General features: G+C 38.4%; 1 protein-coding gene across 15 annotated transcripts in view; it reads right to left on the bottom strand.

Moving 5' to 3' along the window:
* Positions 1–1,281: 1,281 nt before the first annotated feature.
* The window catches only part of camk2g1 (calcium/calmodulin dependent protein kinase II gamma 1), a 77,209-nt gene continuing 57,610 nt past the window's right edge, over positions 1,282–20,880 (bottom strand). Inside the window, exons 10-23 of one of the 15 annotated variants that reach the window (XM_039665215.2) lie at positions 20,733–20,855; positions 20,175–20,258; positions 20,013–20,055; positions 19,237–19,299; positions 14,288–14,328; positions 13,727–13,813; positions 11,825–11,869; positions 10,998–11,043; positions 9,472–9,576; positions 7,386–7,529; positions 5,718–5,793; positions 5,331–5,425; positions 4,719–4,965; positions 1,282–4,043 (exon numbers count right to left, since the gene is read on the bottom strand). In XM_039665215.2, coding sequence (XP_039521149.1) covers positions 4,733–4,965; positions 5,331–5,425; positions 5,718–5,793; positions 7,386–7,529; positions 9,472–9,576; positions 10,998–11,043; positions 11,825–11,869; positions 13,727–13,813; positions 14,288–14,328; positions 19,237–19,299; positions 20,013–20,055; positions 20,175–20,258; positions 20,733–20,855 — 1,185 coding nt within the window. In that variant the 3' untranslated portion in view covers positions 1,282–4,043; positions 4,719–4,732. Of the gene's footprint in view, positions 4,044–4,718; positions 4,966–5,330; positions 5,426–5,717; positions 5,794–7,385; positions 7,530–9,471; positions 9,577–10,988; positions 11,044–11,824; positions 11,870–13,726; positions 13,814–14,287; positions 14,329–19,236; positions 19,300–20,012; positions 20,056–20,174; positions 20,259–20,732; positions 20,856–20,880 lie in introns of all 15 variants that reach the window. The other 14 variants (XM_039665214.2, XM_039665216.2, XM_089122306.1 and 11 more) reach the window with 14 other exon arrangements.

Consider the following 20,880-nt stretch of genomic DNA (forward strand, 5'->3'; position numbering starts at 1 on the left):
AGTGCAAAAATGGAGGCTCTAGACCCTTCCAGAGCTGAGATATCGAAACTCAAAATTTCGACCCGAAAAAAAAAACCGACAGTGTTACCCCTTTCGTTTTTTTTCCATTTTTGGGCGAAAAATTAAGTTTCTCCAATCTTCTCAAATTTCTGGATTATGATAGAGGGCTGTGAGACTTTGACCTGAGTGCAAAAAAAATGGAGGCTCTAGACCCTTCCAGAGCTGAGATATCGAAACTCAAAATTTCGACCCGAAAAAAAACGACAGTGTTACCCCTTTCGTTTTTTTTTCATTTTTGGGCGAAAAATTAAGTTTCTCCAATCTTCTCAAAACTCTGGATTATGATAGAGGGCTGTGAGACTTTGACCTGAGTGAAAAAAAAATGGAGGCTCTAGACCCTTCCAGAGCTGAGATAATGAGATATTTATAATGGGATAAATGCTACGTGGTATCTCAATATCTCAGCTCTGGAAGGGTCTAGAGCCTCCATTTTTGCACTCAGGTCTAAGTCCCATGGCCCACTATCAGAATTCAGAGTTTCAAGAAGATTGGAGAAATGTATTTTTTCGCACCAAAAAAAAAAACAAAAAAAACGACAGGGCTAACACTGTCGTTTTTTTTTTTTGGGTTGAAATTTTGAGTTTCTCTGATTAGAATCTAGTAAGTGTACCATGAAGTGAACACATTACATAAGGTTTCGCCCACGTGGTCACAGCACGATAATGCTATTAAAATAAATAAAATACTTTTAATATAAACTTTTACTTTGTATTTACTGACTACGACAAAATGTGTGGTGTGGATTTACATTACGGACAGTTAGCATTAAAGGAGTAGTTCACTTTTAAAAAAAACAATTGCTGATAATTTACTCACCCTCATGTCATCCAAGATGTCCATGTCTTTCTTCTGTCGAAAAGAAATGAAGGTTTTTGATGAAAACATTCCAGCATTTTTCTCCATATAATGGAATTCAATGGGAACCAAACGGTTCAAGGTCCAAAAGACAGTTTCAGTGCTGAAAACTGAAAACTGTTCAAAGGGCTTTAAACGATTCCAGACGATGAATAATGGTCTTATCAAGTGAAACGATCGCTCATTTAAAAAAAAAAAAAAGTTTAAGGTTTATAAGCTCAAATGGTCGCCTTGCTCTGTTCTGTAATGCACGTAAACTAGTTCTGTAAACTACAAAATGCACCTTTATGTTCCATGAGGCCTGAGAAGTTTATAAGTTTAGTAATAATGTGCATGAATGAATCTTTCAAAATAAGACCAGTGACGCAAATACAGTATGTTTATTTTTACATTGCACAAAAAAAGCACAGAATCAGCTGCAGAAATGCTTTTTATTAAATACTTTCCAGATCAAGTTTCAATAATAACAAAGCTATGATAAAGACCTACTAACATTCAGACAAACACTTGATAGTTGTCATTTCATGGTTTTATTAAATGTATGATCATGCAAAAATCCAGCATCCATGTTTAAACTCCGAGTATATACGAAGCCCAATAGTATACCATTACAATGCAATAGATTTACTTAGAATGAGGGGAGCATACCAAGCAGAGGCTTTTGTTTTATATATTTTTCACTATTTTCTACATTTTTTTTCATATTTAATATGGTACATCACTTATAATTCCCAATGGAGTGATTTTCATGTCGAGATGCAAATACTATGAGAATTTTTTTTCCCTTTTTTATTAAGTAAACACAGACAGTTAAAAACAAAAAAATTGTCCAAGAAAAGTACACATGCATATTCTCTGGTTTATTTAAACTGCGTGTTTGATTTCTCCTGTCATAGGACGGGTGGGCCAGAAGACTCATACATCTGCCTGACTGAGCTTTCAGGGGTTGGGGATTTATTTCACTAAATCTATCAGTCCCTTTCATTTTCATGGAGCTGAAGATGTCGACCACGTAAAAGGAACTCTTGGATGGGTTTAAATAAAAACGAAAAGAATAAAAAGCGTACATCTAGTTTGGCCAGGCAAGGCAGCAGTTCCCCATAGCACAAACAAAGGAAAAATGACAAAAAATAGCAATAAAAAAAAAATGCAAAAAATAAGCGCGAGACACAAAGCGGACGTGAAAACAGCATCACATACAATCTGACAGCATCACTACTTACTTAAAAGACATTGTCATTTAGGTGATAAACGCGCGCGCACACACACACGTGCGGAGGTACAGTCCTGATATGTCACAAAGCCCAGCACACAATGAGGTGTGCCAACACTACATGTATTTACAGACCGTTACAAAAGACTGATGTGTTTCAAGGAGACGGGGTGAACTCGTGGTTTTGCTTGTTTCTGTTTTTGTCCCCACACGTAATATATTGCGTCAAACGAAACTATACTAAAATCTATCTAAAGACAAAACCGTAGCAGTGATGAAAAGCATCCGTGCAACTACAGACTCAACAGATTAATCACTTGCAAAAAACCAAACCCTCACTTCTAAGTTAAGTAACAGTAACACTAAAACTGAGTTTAAATAGTCAGTGCCATAAAGCCTGCGTAATATAATTTGTGGTGAAATCTAACAAACTGCTGTGAATTTCAATTGTACAAACATTAAAACTGTGATTTTAAACAACGGAACTGTGGCAACTGGTTTTTTCCTCACCCGCTCCTTGTGATGGGATGAACTGAATGGCATGTATTTACAGAGCACGTACACCCCCATCACCGACATGACAACACTGAGGACAGGGTGAGTTAGACAGTCCAACATTACTAAAACAACTACGTGTACAATGCAGCCGAGTGGTGGAAGAAGAAGGGATGGCGAGTCGAATACTAAAGCTACTTTCATCATGATGCGGTTTGTAAAAATGACTAGTCCTCCTTTGAACTCAAACCTGACGAGTTTGGGAAATAGGAATGAAGTTCATGTCTATCACAGTAAATCCTGCCTGTGTGTATAAAGGCAGTGGTTTGTCTACGGCGCTAATAACAGGAAGGGCAAATCTACTGGTCAGCGTTTAGCTCTGTGCTGTTCACTTGGGCTTTCGTCATATTAAATCTAAATGGAGGATTCAATTTATACAAGTTCCAATCGCACACGCACCCACACGAGCGTGATCAGGAACGACGACATCCTTCCCTAAACCTGGATGGTGAGAGTTCATACCTCCTTTAAATATATCTGTATATCTTTACATGTTTATTTAGATTAACTTAAAAAATAAAACAGTCTTAAAAATTCTAACTGAACATAAAATACTTGTTACAGTCCAAGACAAAAAAAAAAAAAAAAAGAAGAAAATCAAATAAGAGTTCCACATTAACACAAAAGATTACTAAAACCCGGGTCGCACAAACCTTCTCTCAGACCCAAATGACATAAAAAGCCAACACCGAACAGAAACACTCCTTAAAAAGACTAAAAACTACACTTTGGTTCTTTTTTGATATGAAGAACTTCTGCTCTCGGATTAGACAACACCTTCCCTTAATTTTTCATATAGTTTTGTTTCCAAAAATCTGCAAAGTATACAAGAATGATTGTGATGACAAACCTGTAAACTTTAAAAGCTTTTGGGGCGCTAGTCCATTTTGTGAATTGTTTTTTTGTTTTTTGTTTTTTTAAGTTCAGCCCCCCACCCAGCCAACTCACATCCTGGTTTACTTACATAAATGCTTTTTCAAACTTGATTGTAGCTTCTGGTTCAGCTAGTGATTTTTACAATGTACAGTATATTTATGAATTCATAGACCAGTACTTACAACACCTTCTGAACATCTTTAACGGGCAAAAAAAAGAAGATGGTTCCGTGGGAAAAGGACAAAACAGCACCCCCATGTGGGCGTCAGATACATGCACCGTCCCTTGGGCGGGGCCACAGCCGCGGCCAGCTCCCATTGGTCAAAGATTGGACAGGATAGGTGGTGTTGACAGTTGAACTGGATGTTGTCAGAGTTCCTCACTGGTGTGTCTGTAACTTTAAGAGCTGTCATCCAGCTGGCCTTCACATGCCCGTCCAGCCACAAAGAAGAAACATTCCCATTATCTCGAGAATCCAGGTAAACTGAAAGAAATAAAGCTTTCTGTGAATGGAAATGTGCATCATCAGTCTTATGCATAGTATTTTACTTCCTTCAAGGGATTGCTTTCCCAAGTTATACATTTTTTTCATTTCAACTCCCTCAAATTGTTCCCAACCTTTATGAGTTTCTTAAACACAAAACAGATGTTTTGAAGTATGTTGGTAATAATCAGACAGTTGACGGGAACCACTGACTTCCATAGTAGAAAAAAAATATACTTAATGGGTGCTGATTACAACATTCTTCAAAATATTGTATTTTGTGTTCAACAAAAGAAAGAACGTCATAAAGGTTTGGTACAACATAGGGGTGAGTAAATTATAAAAAAAAAGAAAAAAGAAAAATTTGTTTGGGTGAACTATCACTTTAATCAGGCACATTTTTCACATTAGCTAAATTTCAGGGGGCAAAATGACAAAAACTGTCTATTGTTAATAGTGTAGCGATGCAAGAAGCACTTTCAAAGCAAGCAGCCTTCTGTGGAAATTACACATGGCCAACCTGAACCAGCTGCAAAATCTGCATGATGAAATCATTCGCCCTCATGTGAAAGTCCCATCCATATGGATTTCTATTGAAATCACATGATTTTTTTCCACAAATAATTGCAGAATTATAAATGTGACTGCATCTTTTTAGTGCGAATGTGGTGTTACCTGTCCCGTGCAGTTCACTGTAAGGGGGCGGCTGGTGCCCCTGAGCAGTGGAAGTGGACGTTAAGCCACTTGCTTTCACGGCGGTGCCACACACGCGTCTCCTCCGACTGGCAGCTACGCGGGCGGCCCTGGCTGTCGATGTACTGCGTCAGCCGGATGTAAGCAATGCAGGCAGCGTCCTCTCCGATGAGATGAACGTGAGGATTGAGAATAGTGGTGTGCACAGGCTTGTTGTTCTTACTCAACACTGTAGGAGTCAAACGCATTCAGTTATGGTCAGTTATGATTTTTGCAACACATTCATTCTCATCCTTTAGCTAGATGACACCATATGACATTTCGTCGAAATAATACGCACATGGCACCCTTTAGCGTCAATATAACACGCACTGTTACGGGTAGGTTTAGGTCTGGGGTAGGGTCTGCGTCTCATATTGATGCTATGCCGACGGCGGCGCCTTGGGTTCTGGGTGTTACACTGACGCTAAAGGGTGCCATGTGTGTAGTATTTCGACGAAATGTCATATGGCGTCACCTATATGACGGCAAAGGATGAGAACGGGCTCGATTTTTGAGGAAAAGCAACTATACTTGTAGTTAGACATGACTCACAGTGCTCAAAGTAAAACTTGTGGAAGTCCATCCCTTCGACCAGGTTCCCCAAAGCTTCAGGCTCAAAAGAGGTCAGACCAGGGTCACAGATTCTTCTGTGGTACATAAGAATGTTTACAGTGAAGCAATTTAATTGGAGTCCGGATACAACTGGATATCACCAGCATTTCATGGCTAGATACAATATTCTCTCAACAATAACAGGAGCATCTGTTCACAGACTCCAAATCAGCCTGGGAATTCAGCTCTTTCAGACCAATATTTTATAGGCATGTTTGTACATTTTTAATATAAAATGCAACTTAAAGCCTTAAATGCATACAATGACCTACAATTTTCAAAGTATCTTTGTTACAAAAGGGTTGCAGGCAGGTGGGCTGTACTTACGTGTATGCTTCAAAGTCTCCATTGTTGACAGCTTCGATCAACTGCTCCGTGATCTTTATAATCTCCTGCTTACGAGCTGCTCGAACAGAACGGGTGAAAGATGAGGGATGATGGAGGGAGAGGAAATGAAATGATGAAAAAAACAACAACAATGGAAAGTTAATAAGCACAACCTGCTGCTCACACTGCAGATACCTGCGAAAATGTTATATTAAAGAGATCGTCCACTCCACCCAAAAATGAAAATTCTCTCATCATTTGCTCTCATGTCATTCCAAACCCGTATGACTTTAGTTGTTCTTCAGAACACAAATTAAGGTCTTTTTTGATGAAATCTGAGAGCTTTCTGCCCCTATTTTGGCAACCACACAACTACCACTTTGACGCTTCAAAAAGTTCATAAAGAGCAGTGCATCAGGCAGGTTCGGTTGGGCTTCTGGTCATGTTGGCTGATCAATGTTTATTTGTGAATAAAAGCCTAATTTAAATCTGTTCATCATATTGAGATCTGCAGAAAATGTGGACTAAACAGCTCAATTCATATGGATTGGTTTTACAATCTCTTTATGAACTTTTTGAAGCGTCAAAGTTGTAATTCCATAGCTGCCAATGAAGTGACAGAAAGCTCTCGGATTTCATCAAAAAGATCTTCATTTGAGTTAAGAAGATGAACGAAAGTCTTACAGGCTTGGAACGACAAGAGGGTGAGGAATTAATGACAGAATTTTTATTTTGGGGTGAATATCTCTTTGAGACCTACTGACACCAAGAGTGAAGGTGACATAAAACTACAATCGTAACTCAAATTTATCAGTCTGAAAAAAAAACCAAACAAATAAAATGTGTTGAAAATACTCAAAAAACAGCTTTCACCTTGATCTGAAATGGCAGTAAAAGCTTGTATCTTATTGGTTGGCGAGTTTTGGTGCGGTCACGCCATGTCGTAGAACTGTAAATACTTGATGACAAACTTGACGTTCTACTCAGATGTTTTCACCTTCCTGCATTTATACATTTCTATGGCAACTCTATTATTGTCAAAAGAATCCATTTAATATTTTAATTGATAGACAAAATTATAATAAAACAAGTATCAGTCGTTATCCAAAAGCCTTTTTAATAAACATTTAAAGTTATTTAGTAGGACATTAGACATGATTATCCAACTCTTTTCTAGAAACAGTAAAATCTATTGTATGTCTTCTGTTTATTTTTTTTTTCTTCAAATTAATCTCACTTTATTAAGACATTAGTCAATGGAATTACTGAAGTGTTTCAGGGTTTCAAATTCTTGTAATTACGATAATTCTGACAAGGCGTGAATATCTATTTTTCCACAGAGACAAAAAAAAGGGAATAAAAATGTGCACATTTTCTAACACTGTATGATGGGGGACAATACAAATGCATATTTTTAATTTAAATGCTTGAGTTCGACATAAATAGGCCCTTTTAGTGTGTAAATAATATGCATTTGGATTAACACATTTTTTGTAAAACTAATAAAAATCTACCCACTAAAAATCAGTCACAAAATTGACTAAAATACAAACTGCGCACTGTGACATCTGATATAATGTCACTAGCTAATTCTATTAGTATGAAGAATTTGATTTTTCTGTTGATAACCTGTGTGTGTATGTATCCTGGTCTACCCCACACACTTACACTGAGCTGCAGACACACTCGCTGTGATACCGCCGACCCCATGGACTGAGGCACAGGGGCCAGAATGAGTTCGCTCTAACTCTGGACATGAGGCATATTCTGAACTGTTCCATGCCAAGCGTTTAACGTCATGCACGGGGACGGCTGCAACACACAACGCGGCACACGCAACAGTGAAGTGATGATGCATGCGGAAAGAGAGAGGACGCATGAACACATGAATATGAAGTACAACATCACATATCTTAGATCACACAAAATAAAAATTCTATCATCCTTTTTTGCACCCACGGAATACAAAAGGAGAATATTTATGCAGCTCTTTTTCAAACCAATAATAATGTTGAGCTAAATTGGTTTATATGCCTTATATAGCATATTCAAAACCATAGTATATTCAACAGTTTTTTTTTTTCCCTGGTCACTTTTATATGGATCATTCGGCTAAATTTCTCCCTGTGTATTTATTTATTTGGGTTTGGAACAACATGAAAGTGAGTAAATGGTGATAGAATTAAAATTTTGGGGTAAACAATTCCTTTAATGCCTTAAATAAAATCACATACAATATAGTTATTTTGCTGTACTTCATAAACGGTGTTAGAATGCACAAAAGGGATGAATAAAAAAGAATGGAAAAGTTTTAAATGGAATTATGATGTTCAAAGCAAGTCAAAAGACAATGAACTGATCACTTATGCAGTAAGGAACAGGTGGGAGGGTGGAGGAAACTGTTGAAGACAGATGTTAAAAGAAGAGAGAGCAGGTGTGGATGATGTGTTGCAGCTGCAGTGTTTCCTGGCTTGGACACAGAATCAACTCAATTTTTGTTTCTTATACCATTACTCCTCTCATATTAATGGTCAGCCACTCACCAGAAGCCTTAACTCGTTTGTGTCAGTTCCAAATTTTTTGTTAATTTAAAAATAGTAAAATAATTTTATCAGCATCCCATTTGTTAGCATTATTCTACAGTATATTATGATATACAGTAATGTATCAGTGTTATGTCCACAAACTGCACACAAGCTTTTTCCCCCCAACTGGATTTTAAAATGCTGTGGTTTATAAAGGTTTTGGTCATTAAAATTGGGGTTTAAGATTTTTTTTTTTTTAATGTTTTTCATTAAAAACTCTCACCAAGGCTGCATTTATATATGAGAAAACAATAACTATTAAATTTGCTTAGGAGCATTTTCTGGTGTGCAGATTTATTGTTAACTTTTGTTGCTACCTGTCTGCCCAGCACTCAGATTTGTTGTTTTGGATGTGCATGCTACACCTTTTGAACTCTATTGCATTTATATATGACCAAAAATCATATCAGTACATTTTTTTTGATATATTTTAAAATGTGACTTATTTTTGAGATGGCAAAGCTGAATTTTCAGCATCATTACTCCAATCCTCTGTCACACGATCCTTCAGAAATCATTCAATTTATTAACGGATTTCTAATTTATTAATCTTACTGACCCAAGACTTTTCGAAAAGTAGTTTATGTAAATGGATTGTCTTTTGTCGAGTTGAAGTAATATAATACAATTATTTCAAATTAAAAACAAGCATTAGAATTCATAAAGGACTATGAATAATGATAGAAGAAAATAAAAGCATAATTTCACTAGATAATCTATTTCAGATTTATTTTAAGGTCAGCAAAACATTAGAGACTGTATGGAGTAGTTTCTCATAAAACAGTGACAAATGCAACGTGTGTATGTGCAAAAATGCATATTAACGTTTACGACGTGTGCGAGACTTTAATCACAATCAGGGAGGAGAATGTAGGAAAAAAAATCAGTAGAAGAACACCTAAAGGGTCAATCTAGCTACTAAACGGCATGTTCTGCCACTTTACAACAGTACAGTTGAGTAGCATGCATCAGGGGGTGAATACATTAGTGAGCAGAAAATGGGACAACTGTGACATAATGTTCTACACGAAAAACAGGTGACCCATTTGATTGTATGCTAAAGGGCAGAAAGGCTGGAGTTGTGGGGGGGTGGGACAAAAAGGTCTCGACTTGAAGGTTTGAGGGGGAGATTGAAGGTGCCCAGGTGGTACGAGAGGATCTTGACTTACTGGCAGGAGAGCCCAGTGGCGAAGCCACCAGAGCGGGCGGCTCTTCCCCGGCACTGCACTGACTCATCACGGCACTGTCACTGCTCGCTCCCTGCGCACTCTCGGCTGGCACAGCCCCAAAACCACACGACACCAGGAGGAAAAACACACACATCTCTCATGTCCTTCACCAGCCCAAACAAACTAACACAGACACCACACCAACGCTGGCACGCAATCATGACTAAATAGCTTAACGGTCACGAAGACGCTGAATGGGATGCGTTTAGATGAGCTGTTCTCCATAAAAGCAGCACTGTGTTAATGGGAACAGGACTACAGGTGATGATCCTGGATTTTCCAGCCGAGTTATGAGGGATGGCGTGACGCAGGTTTGCATCTATGGGTGTGGTGAAGCCGAGTCGTGTTTGTTGTGCTTGGACAACAGCGCCGCTCAGAAATTGTTTCTCCAGGCTCCGCGCCAATTTCCTGTCCTCATCACCTAACCTCAGACGTGACGGAGCTAATGATAAGGCTCTTTAAGCTGCTATTGTCCGTTCAGGCTCGGAGTGAATAAGGAGAGGAAATGAATTCGAGCCTGGCCCTTTTCGTGACAGAAAACTGTATCGGCGAGAGTCCCTCGGGAAAAACAGTCCGGTTCACAACATGCTAATGAATTTACAAGACACGGCACATCAACAAACATCTAAATAAGTGGGGTGAAAAACACAGGACACACACACACACAAAAAATCTACAAGGAAACCTACTGAGAGACTGACAGCTTAAAAACAGATGTATATATGTATATTTAAATTGGATTCAATGGCTGCATATTCATTTGCGTGGTAATGACAAATTGCGTGAGTGATCTGATATAGAAATGCTTATTAAAGCCCTACTCAGATGGGACTAGTTTTCTCTGAGGACGTTGTGTTTCACAGATGTACTTTGCAATTTTATTTTGTTTAATTTGAATTAAACGTGTCTTTGTTTTTCCTCACACGACTATCACTTATCAGTTCAGAGAAATCTAATCCCATCCGGATAGGAATGTTTGTGAATGCTTTGTTTTTTTTTTCACAATGAATTTGCCCTCATTTACTTTGCTGAATACTCTAGCTAAATCGGTCAAGTGCACCTTCATTATGGACCTTTTCGAACATTGTATCTCTAAATTAGCAATTTAGCTGTAAACCAAATGGCTTATGCCATCATGCATGTTAATGTAAAGCACAATATATCAAACCCCGTCTCAATGCCCTCTACCGTAATCCCCCTCCTTTCCATCCGGCAGCATGAGTTCATGGCCCTGCCTTTAAATCACAAACTCCATGTGTCTCCACAGCCCCATGTTTCATATTTCAAATGGCTTTTAACGGATGCGAGATATATATTGTTCAATTAAAGGCCTTTTTGTGACTGCAGTACCGGAAGTTTTCGGAGAGGAGAGGGATTACCGTTTTGACACGAGCACCGGGAGCTGGAACTCCCCCGTGCTGAAGGCATGCAGAGAACAGGAGAGAAGATCTGTGTACCTTTCCTACCTTTCATATCCTCTTCCTCAGTGGTGTTACAGCTCTCTGTGGAGCCCTGAGTACAGAAACAGAGACAGACAAGGAACACACAAGACAAACAAAACATGATTCATGAAGGAAGTGTCATGAATAGCATTAGGTTATGGTCTCTGAAATAAGTTTCAGAATTAGGGGTGGGAATCTTTAGGCATCTCATGATTCAATTCAATATTCTTGATTCAGAGAGTGATTCTTGATACATTTTATATAATATAAAAGAAAAATATAAAATACCTCAAGATTTGACTTGTTTTTGATTCAGACAGCCATTAAAGAAGTAGTTCACTTTAAAAAAAACTTTTGCTGATAATTTACTCACCACCATGTCATCCAAGATGTCCATGCAATTCTTTCTTCAGTCGAAAAGAAATTGAGGTTTTTGATGAAAACATTCCAGGATTTTTCTCCATATGATTGACTCAGTTTGCACTGAAACTGTCTTTTGGATCTTGAACCGTTTGGTGCCCAGTGAAGTGCATTATATGGAAAAAAATCCTGGAATGTTTTCATCAAAAACCTTAATTTCTTTTCGACTGAAGAAAGAATGACATGGACAATCTTGAATGACATGGGGGTGAGTAAATTATCAGAAAAAGTTTTTTTTTAAAGTGAACTACTCCTTTAAAAAACATTTTTTTAGCAACAATACAGTCCCGTAGTCTTGCCAAAGTTATACAATTATCATTAGTAGTATATTATATTATTATTAATAAAATTTGAATCAGTCGAGATTCATTTAGAAAGAACTGTAATACTGCAATTTGTGAATTGTCGTGAATTGAATGTGAAAATTGTACCTTGGGTCCATCGGCAGGGTTGTGCACAACTGTAGTTTGTGGCTCCTGTAAAATTTAACAAGATTTCATATCATGATTAAAATAGGTAAGACTCATCCACATGGATCTGGTTAAACACAACCTTCTCAAGGAATACACACGCATAGTTTTAAAGCTGAGCTTGGTTAAGACACAAAACAAGGATTTTGAGTTCACATATTGATCAAAACAGACATTTTATGTGGAAATGAACATAAGGTTGAGGTGCATGATGAGTTTGATGAACACACAGAAAAAAAAAAAAACAACCACACGTGTACACTTGTACAAATAAATGGCATGCGTCACAAAGATCTAAAGATGCAGTTCCTCAAATTAAACTAACATTCTGCCAGAACCAAAGAGATAGAGAATCAAAAACGAGTTAAAAATCTGCCTTGAATCAAGCAATTTCTGGATCATATGCCCTATATGTTTCTTCTGATTAATTTCCAGTTATTTACCCCAAATTTACCCATTTCACCCAAACTGACCCATTTGAATCCTTAAACTATTGAACAATACTGCATAGCACGTATTATTATTCTAATTGCCGTTTCTGGGGTCTTGTATGTTTCATATAGCCCAGTGGTTGCTAGCTGTCCATCAGCACTGTGAAGGCTTTTGAAGGCCTCGGGGGTTAACTTGTGCTCTTAATGGATTGTTTTGGAGGTCTCAGGATACTCTTTGCTCAGCTATTTGGGCAGTCGAGCAAACAAGGCCCATCTGAAGTGTCAATCCGCTCTCCTTTTCTTAAATCTCCAGGGGACACTCCTAGTTTCCAACAAGGCCAAACAACTGACAGCTTTATGTGTGGGACACTGCATCTTTACTGTGACTGGTTTATGCACTCTGACTCAAATTACCAAGTTATTTGCTGGAATCCATACATTTATGCTACTCTGTGTGGTAACTTGGATCAAACTCTAGTCTTAGACCGTGTGTCCACCAAAGCGTTTTTAGCCAGATGAAAACGCCGGACACTCTGCTGAAAATGCCGTGCTTTGGGCGCTTGAGAGCGTTTTGTCAGCGCAACGTTTTTTCCAGTGAGAGGTTTCGTTGCTATGATACAGAAAATCCGCAGCACAGTTTACTAGAAACTGATTTCTCAGATAATTTGTTTCATCCTAAAAATGTATTTTTCATCCATTTTGTTCGTTTAGCTCTGCTGATGTCGTTGTGCAGAAAGAATGTTGTGACAGTTGGTCGGTGTGGTATTAGCCCCGCCCCTCCTCCACTGTGATTGGACAGTTGGATAAAAAGAGACGGTAATAAAAGCTGCATTTTATCCAAAGTTGAACATTTTTCAACTCTCGGCGACCAATAAAAAAAAAAGGGCGGTCGGCGCTTGAGCGTGAAAAAAATGCTCAGCGCCTCGTTACGCTAATGGCGTTTAAAAACGCGGCGCTCCCATTGAAAACAATTGAAAACATACGCCAGGCGCGTGGAAAAACACTTTGGTGGACACAAGGCCTTATACTGGTTATTTTTTAGCACCATGTATATACAATAAGTGCAATGTCAAAGACAAACTCGTCCGATGACTAGATTTGGTTTGTAGTTGTAAACGCCTAGAGAGGCAAACAAGAGGAGTGCAGAAAGACATAAACCAGCATATTACGGACAAGAACAAATCCTTATATGTTTATAAAACACCACAATTATGTGTACCAGGCGAGCTTTGAAAGGACATGAGTGAGCACTCCAAAAAAAAAAAAACACATAAGGGAGGACATCTACTACACAGCAAACTACAGGTCTGATGTATTTAGTACATGCAAAAACTTCTGACATGCACCAAATACAACTTTTGAAGAAATGTATTAAGGGATACGGTCAAATGAGTATATGCGTTACAAAGAGTGTTGAATGTAGATGAGGTACCATCGGTGTAGAAGAGGCCGTGTTGCTTTCTTTCATGGCGTTCACTACAGCGCTCACTACACTGTTTTTAGTGTTGTTTGTCTGGGGCTGAAATAGAGAGGACATATACAACTTTCTTTTCAGAGAGATGACATCACTAGGGAAATGATCTGATCGGATGGGATGGCAGGAAAAAAAAAAAAATCACACATCAGATGAATAACATACGGCAGGAAGACTGTACAGAGTTATCCATCATTCAGGCAGAGGGCGACAATTAGTAATGGACATTTCATGGTACCTTTTAGCTGAGGTCAAAATCATTATAATACAGTCTGATAACTAGATCCGCTCAGGCAAAACATGGGTTGTACAACTGCTAATTTGTAAAATAACCTCAGAGCGCAAGACGACAGCAAAGCACAGTCTACTGATTAAGGGTACCAATATACTTTGACTAAATTGTGGTGAGTGAATTAAAACCAGTTCAATAGCAGTAGAGATGGAAACCTCAAAAGGCTGCAGGAGAGATGAAAACATCGCAAACTCCACTAGAACGTCGGTTTATAAGGGTCATTTTACCTTGACTCCATCTGCCTTTTTGTTGAGTAAACTTTTGCATGCTGTAGGGAACAGAAAAAATATAAATTACTACATACAGTGTGTGTGACAAAACTCACATCTGCACATATTTCAAATAAATCCCATATAAAACATTTAACAAACTGCTGACTTGCATTCCATCATTCATTTGCATACAGGGTTTGGGAGGAAACATTTTTCACCACAGGAGACATTTCTCACTGATCTTTATATATCAGTTTAAGAAATATGAAGCTTTGGGAGAGGAAGGTAAAAAGGATGTAACTTATAAAAAAATTACTTACCGCAAATGAGAAATTCATTTTGATAAAATTAACTTTAAAAGGGTCATATCTTTCAAATTTCCCTCTGATCTTTAAGAGAGTTTGCTAAACTACTCAGTACTCTATGAAAACCTATTCAACGCAAGCAACTAGTGAGAAAGCACCAGTTTATTCAAACTCAAAATTAGCAGATCTCTCAGATTACTTCAGTTCATTTGTCACAATTAGAAATATGCATAAATAAGCAAAACGTTTTTAGTTTTTTTACAGTAAATAATTATACATTGTTACAAAAGGTTTCTATTTCAATTAAATGCTGTTCTTTTGAACAGCAAAGAATCCTGATTATTCAGTTATTCATTAAAAAATCCTGATTAATATGTTCTTATGGTTTCCACAAAAATATTAATCAGCACAACTTAATGTAAAAAATGAAATACAAAAAATGTCGATCACCAAATCACTGAAGTAATAGCTGCTGAAAATTCAGCTATGCCATCACAGGAATAAATAACATTTTATGTAAAGTATTAAAATATAAAATACATTTTTAATAATATTTCGCTACTGTTTTTACAGTATTTCTAATCAAATAAACGCAGCCTTGGTTCTGCATAAACATTACACTACATTAAACATTTTACTGACCTCAAACTTTATTCATAAATACATATAAAATCGATAAGTAGGTGCAGGAAAGTACAAAGTGTTTCTTAAATGGGAATATATATATTCCTGCGTAATGATAAAAAAAAAAAACCTGGGTAATTTTTATGGCCATTTCGGTGAGGAAAAAAATTGTTTGTTTTTTTGTTTATTTATTTATTAATTTTTATTACATTTTTACTAATATTATAAGAGGGGAGGGAGGAGGGATTTTTTTAAGTATGATATAACCCCTTTAAAATTAACTAACTGCACATTTTATTCTATTTTTCACCAATCTCAAAGCAGATAAAGAGAATGAATTTGGTCTCCATTTGCGGCCGCAGACATAATGAGGGGAAAATCATGGCTAATGTATGCAATTGATTTTTCCTTTAACTGCAACTGTTATTTCCCAGAGGGCATGTTTGGGAGGTCTTGAGTCAGTGTAGGGGAAATGCCCTCCGATACACTTCAGATTCCCTCAGAGAACAATCAAAAGACTTGTGTAAGACCTATAAAACCTCAATCATGAAAAAAAACAACAACTAAATACTCAGGTTTCACAATCGGTATTCCTGTTAAAAGCCTTACCTTCAATAAACAAATCAGAAGAAAAGGTTGGCAAGGTTAAGACAAAACCCCATTTAGAAGCAGAGAGGACAAGCTGGAAGTTAGCAGGCATTGTTTACATTGCAGTCCTGCTTTCATGCTTCACTAATTATGAGGTGAGAAGTGTTGGTGGTGGATGCAATTCACCATACGGTCAGCCATGCGGTGCCAACGGGATTACGAGTCCCATAATGCAATGCACTGATGAAGGATTCATAAAGCTAGACCTCAACTCATTACCGTTCCACTGTCTCTCACATATCTAACTATGTCTCATAGGATTCACAGACTGTGACTGGGAAAGCTGAGCCAGCAGTCTTCAGTTATACTGCGGAACAATCAGATGGATATGGGACCCCAGGACGGACGGCCACGCTGCAGTCATACCACCATTAATGCTGAGTGGAAATAAATTATATAAGGAGGAAGAAATTAACTCATTTTCAAACAAAGTGCAGTAACCTTCTTTGATTTAAAGATAACATAATTATACTATGCAATGTGGCATCCTTATGCAGTTTAAATAACAGGGGTGAATATATTAATCAATAAAATTTCAATCCCAGACTTTAATTGACTGCTTATAATTGCATATGGCATTTAAAAGTCATTCATCGTGTACATTTTTCAAACGATTTTCCATTATAAATATCCACCAAATCCATATCAGCAATCTACATCTTTTGCACGTTTAATTGTCCCGACACATTTTAAACACATCTGTTTCTTTAATATTCATAACAAAATGATTGTGACCAAATTTTAAAGGAAAGTAACTTGATCAAATTCAAAGCAAATATTCACACCCCTATTAAATAATGCTTCAGGCTTCAAACGAGTAAAAAGGTCTTTAAGGCAGCAGATTGAGCTCGTAAAATCGCCAAACAGCCATTACACATTCAATACACCTTTAAATCAGACCTGTGCAAGCAACAAACTGTATTATAGATTTAACAGGCGACAAAGCAGACTAACATGCCATATCTTCATAATCTATTGGTCAGTAAGTCTTGGTCATTAAATGAAAAGCTCTTAAAAAAAAGAATGAAGAAACATTGATGAAATGTCATTACTGGTTATTGGTTAACATCGTACATTTTCAACTTGAGGACTGGCTTTAACAATAACAGAATATAAAGAGTTATAAACACTTACAGTACTAGTTGAAGCCAAGAACTGATGGAGAGCATTGATTGGATGGCTCAAAAGAACATTAAAGGAATATTCCAGGTTAAATACAACTTTAAACTTTAAAGGAAAAAAAAGAATTGGAGTGTATAGACCATTTTGCAAGATGTAAACAACACTGGTCCAGAAACACTTCCTGTTTCAGTTTTTTGACACTACACAAAAGCTGGGATAAAATACAACCAACAGAACATGTAAAACTGAATCAAAAAGTTAAACAACATCTTTAAGATGTTTTCTTTACATGTGAAATAAAGAAAACAGTCACAAACTGAAACAGGAAGTGTTTCTGGACCAGTGTTGTTTACATCTAGCAAAATGGTCTATACATTTTAATTGGGATTGTCTGAGGTAATTGAGGCCATAGATGCTGTACATAGAGGTAAAATTATAATTTTATTCATTTTACTTGTCAAACAGTGAGCCAAGAGTGCATTTTCCTGACAGCATCCAGGTTGCATACTACTTTAATGGGAATGCTAATGAGTAGCTTTCTATAGCTCCTTGGAGGATTTTATGGATAGAGAAAATCCTGCGGAAAGAGTAAGAGAAGTACGTCGTATGCTATTCTGAACAGATCCTATTTCTCCTGAAACAACCAAAACAGTACATATTAACAGGTGCAACGAGACAACGAAGAGCTCTTGCTTGTTTTCCATAAATCCTGAGGGATCTGCAAGGATCTGATCTTTTCTTAACTGTTCTCCTTTGCCCATTTTGTACATATGGAGTATTCTCACCATGACGGCAGCTGCTCAGACACAGCTTGTTGAAGATGACAGCTGGCTGACATTTACTGGTTCTGACAGACAGCTGTCCCAGACTTTGGTAAGAGTGTAACAATTCAATTTGATCAGACAACACAACTGGAACCAGAGACGTTCTCTCCATTTTCTCCTGACTCAGAGACACTGTGAACAGTGTCGTCCATCTGCCCTCCAGCGGGCCTCCTTCCCCGCAGACCACCTGGCTCTCACCGGACACGTGTGCCAGCTACATCGGGTCTGACGACTGGCAGCAAGCCAACCCCGCTCCTGCCCGTCCATGTAGTTAAGCCCCTGCGCTCTTGGCGAGGGGAGGAGGAAGAGTTGAAAGGAGAGTGGTAGGGCAATGGTGGCTTGGCTAGGCTGCACAGGTCTGCTTTAGTTAATGACACAGGACACAGATCTAAGAAGCCCCAAACCTCCATCCCATCCAAACCTCATTATTCAGCATGAGGTGGAGAGCACAGAAGCGAGCTGAGGACCGGGGTCCTGTATCTTCAGCTAAAGCAGACTTCACTTACAGTAAAAGCTATTTAACCCAATAGCACAAAACACCAGAAAGCTGAACAGCAGGGAAGGAGGGAGTCAAAAAGGGCTGAAGCAATTTAACCGAGAGGAAAGAGCGAAAGAGAAAGTCTAATCAAAGGAGAAGCAGCGGCATTCGCGTTTTTAACTCCATGCAGACGATAATGCATGCAAGCCGATTGGTGGGTCTCGTGGTGGCAAATCGTTAACATGAATATTGCGCTGTGGTATTGATTGGATTGGTTTGCCTAGAGCTACTGTGTGTAAACTGAACTGGGGATGGTTGCACGAGATTTGTTCACGCATATAAAAAGAGCCAATCTATGGCGACGGGTAAATAAATAGACTTTTTGAGAGATGAACAAAAGGTAAGATAATTCAAATGTTGCTATAAGAGTCATTGTAACAAATAATGATCAGTAAAGAATGATTTTTTAAAAAGTTGAATTTGACAGATGCCTAGTAGGAATTACTCTTTAATTTTAACAATCTACGTCATTGATTAGACCCAGATTAGAGGTGGGAAGATAACTGAACCTGCTCTAATACTTCTTACATCTAGTAGGGTTAAAAGCTACCTAGAGGGATGCAAAGTTACATGGTCAAGTAATAGCAAAGCATAGTAAAACATGGCTGAAAAAAAATGACATGCTAATCCATTGCTCAAATGTATGACGTGTATGTGAGACATGGAAGCTATCCTTTTAAATGTGAGAACTTCTCCAAGACTATAAAGCAGATGTTGTTCATGAGAGTGAAGACTGAGGTAAACCAAATAATGTATGCAAGTGATGGCAAGAAAGGCAGGTTTCTCATTGGATGCATGCTGATTGGATAGAGCAAGAGGGAGGAGGGCGGGGGTTTGAAAGAATTGTGGAGGGGGCTCGCTGGTCCCCCTGGTGGCGAGGTGAGGAGATGCACTCTCACATACCTTCCTGTGCAAGCGCGGCAGTGCTTGTGGTGGGAGCAGCAGGGCTGGTATGCTGCCGGCCCACTATTGGACAGAGAGGCGTTGAGTTGGGAGAAGCTATGGAATTTTTTTCAAACCCTCTACTGATCAAGTTATCTTTGTTTGGTTTTTTATAAAGAATAAAGTTCTAGAGCAGGGTTCCTCAAAACTCGGTTCTGGGGGGCAGCTGTCCTGCAGATTTTAGCTCCGACACTGAACACATCTGAGCAAGCTAATCAATGTCTTCTGGGTCACTGGAAACTCAGAGCTAGGTGTGTTTGATCAAGGTTGGAGCTAAACTGTACAGGACAGTGGCCCTCCAGGACCGAGTTTGGGGACTCCTAGTCTCTAAAATCAAGCTAAAGCTCCTGACCTGCGTTATGAAAGACATAAGAAATACCTGCACAAATCTGAGTAAACATTGTCTGTTCAGGAAGTAATTTGCGCAAATGTTAACTTAACCAAACAAACGAAGAAGAGAGTTATAGATATTCCTTTACTGTTATCCTCAAGCCTCAGAGAGAAATCCTTTAACAGGTCAAAGAAACCAGACTTGGAGCAGAACAATTTAATACTATATATGTATAGAATTTATACTCCTGTAATCCAAAAGTGAATTTTTCCTTCCATTAAATTACTGAGTCAGCCTTTGCAGATCTTTTTTTTTATAGTGAAAACTGGAGCAAGAGTTCAAGAGGTGGGCCAAGTTCATGACTTTGCACTTTCCTACCTGATCCCAGGAGAATGAGGGAACTCACCTGAGAAGTTTCTAGAAACCAGCATAGTAGTAAGAATGGCTCCCTGAACAAAGACAGAGAAAAATCGAGTGTTTAGTCCATGGCAACAGGACTTTCAGCACTAATTACCCAAGGGATGAAGACTGGAGATAGTCTACTGGCCCTTTCAAACCCATTCCGTACCTTGAGTTTTCTGCGGGCATTGAACTTGCGCAAGCACTCCACAGTCTCTTGGCGATGCATCATGGACGCCACAGTGGACCGTTGCTGAAACGAGCAAAAAAAAAAGACAAAGAAAAAATTGCACATCAGCATCATAGAGGTATTTGAACCAATTAAAGGAATGGTCCACTCAAAAAAGAACATTGTTTTATTATTTACACTCCCTCATGCGGTCCTGTATGAATTGTGTTCTTCCGTGGAACACACAATGGGTTATTTTCACAATATATATAGTGAATTGTATTATATTGTATATATACTCTTTGCCAATTCAATGAATGGTGAACTTTCAGGCTTCAAAAAGAATGCAAAATTTTGGATACAATAGTTTTGCGCAAGGAACACAGCCTATTTTCATATAAAAGTGAACTATTCCTTTATGCATCTTATTCTGACCTAACTGAGAGCTCAAATATGTGGAAAGTGGCAATGTGAAAGGCTGCATTTCACATTAAACTCAATCAATTCTTTCTTGCTTGGGGCTTGTGGTAAATTAAGTCTTCAGCAGAGATAACTTACGCAGACCCATGGGTGCTTGAGGGCCTGCTCTGCTGTGATTCTCTTAGCTGGGTTGATGGTCAGCATTTGGTTGATGAGGTTCTTGGCCTCGGGGGTGACCGTGTCCCACTCCGGAGAAGGAAACTGTAGGGGAAAGAATCACGAGCAA

Source organism: Pimephales promelas, chromosome 17, assembly GCF_988280905.1.
Source record: "Pimephales promelas chromosome 17, fPimPro1.hap1.1, whole genome shotgun sequence".
NCBI classification, from domain to species: domain Eukaryota; kingdom Metazoa; phylum Chordata; class Actinopteri; order Cypriniformes; family Leuciscidae; genus Pimephales; species Pimephales promelas.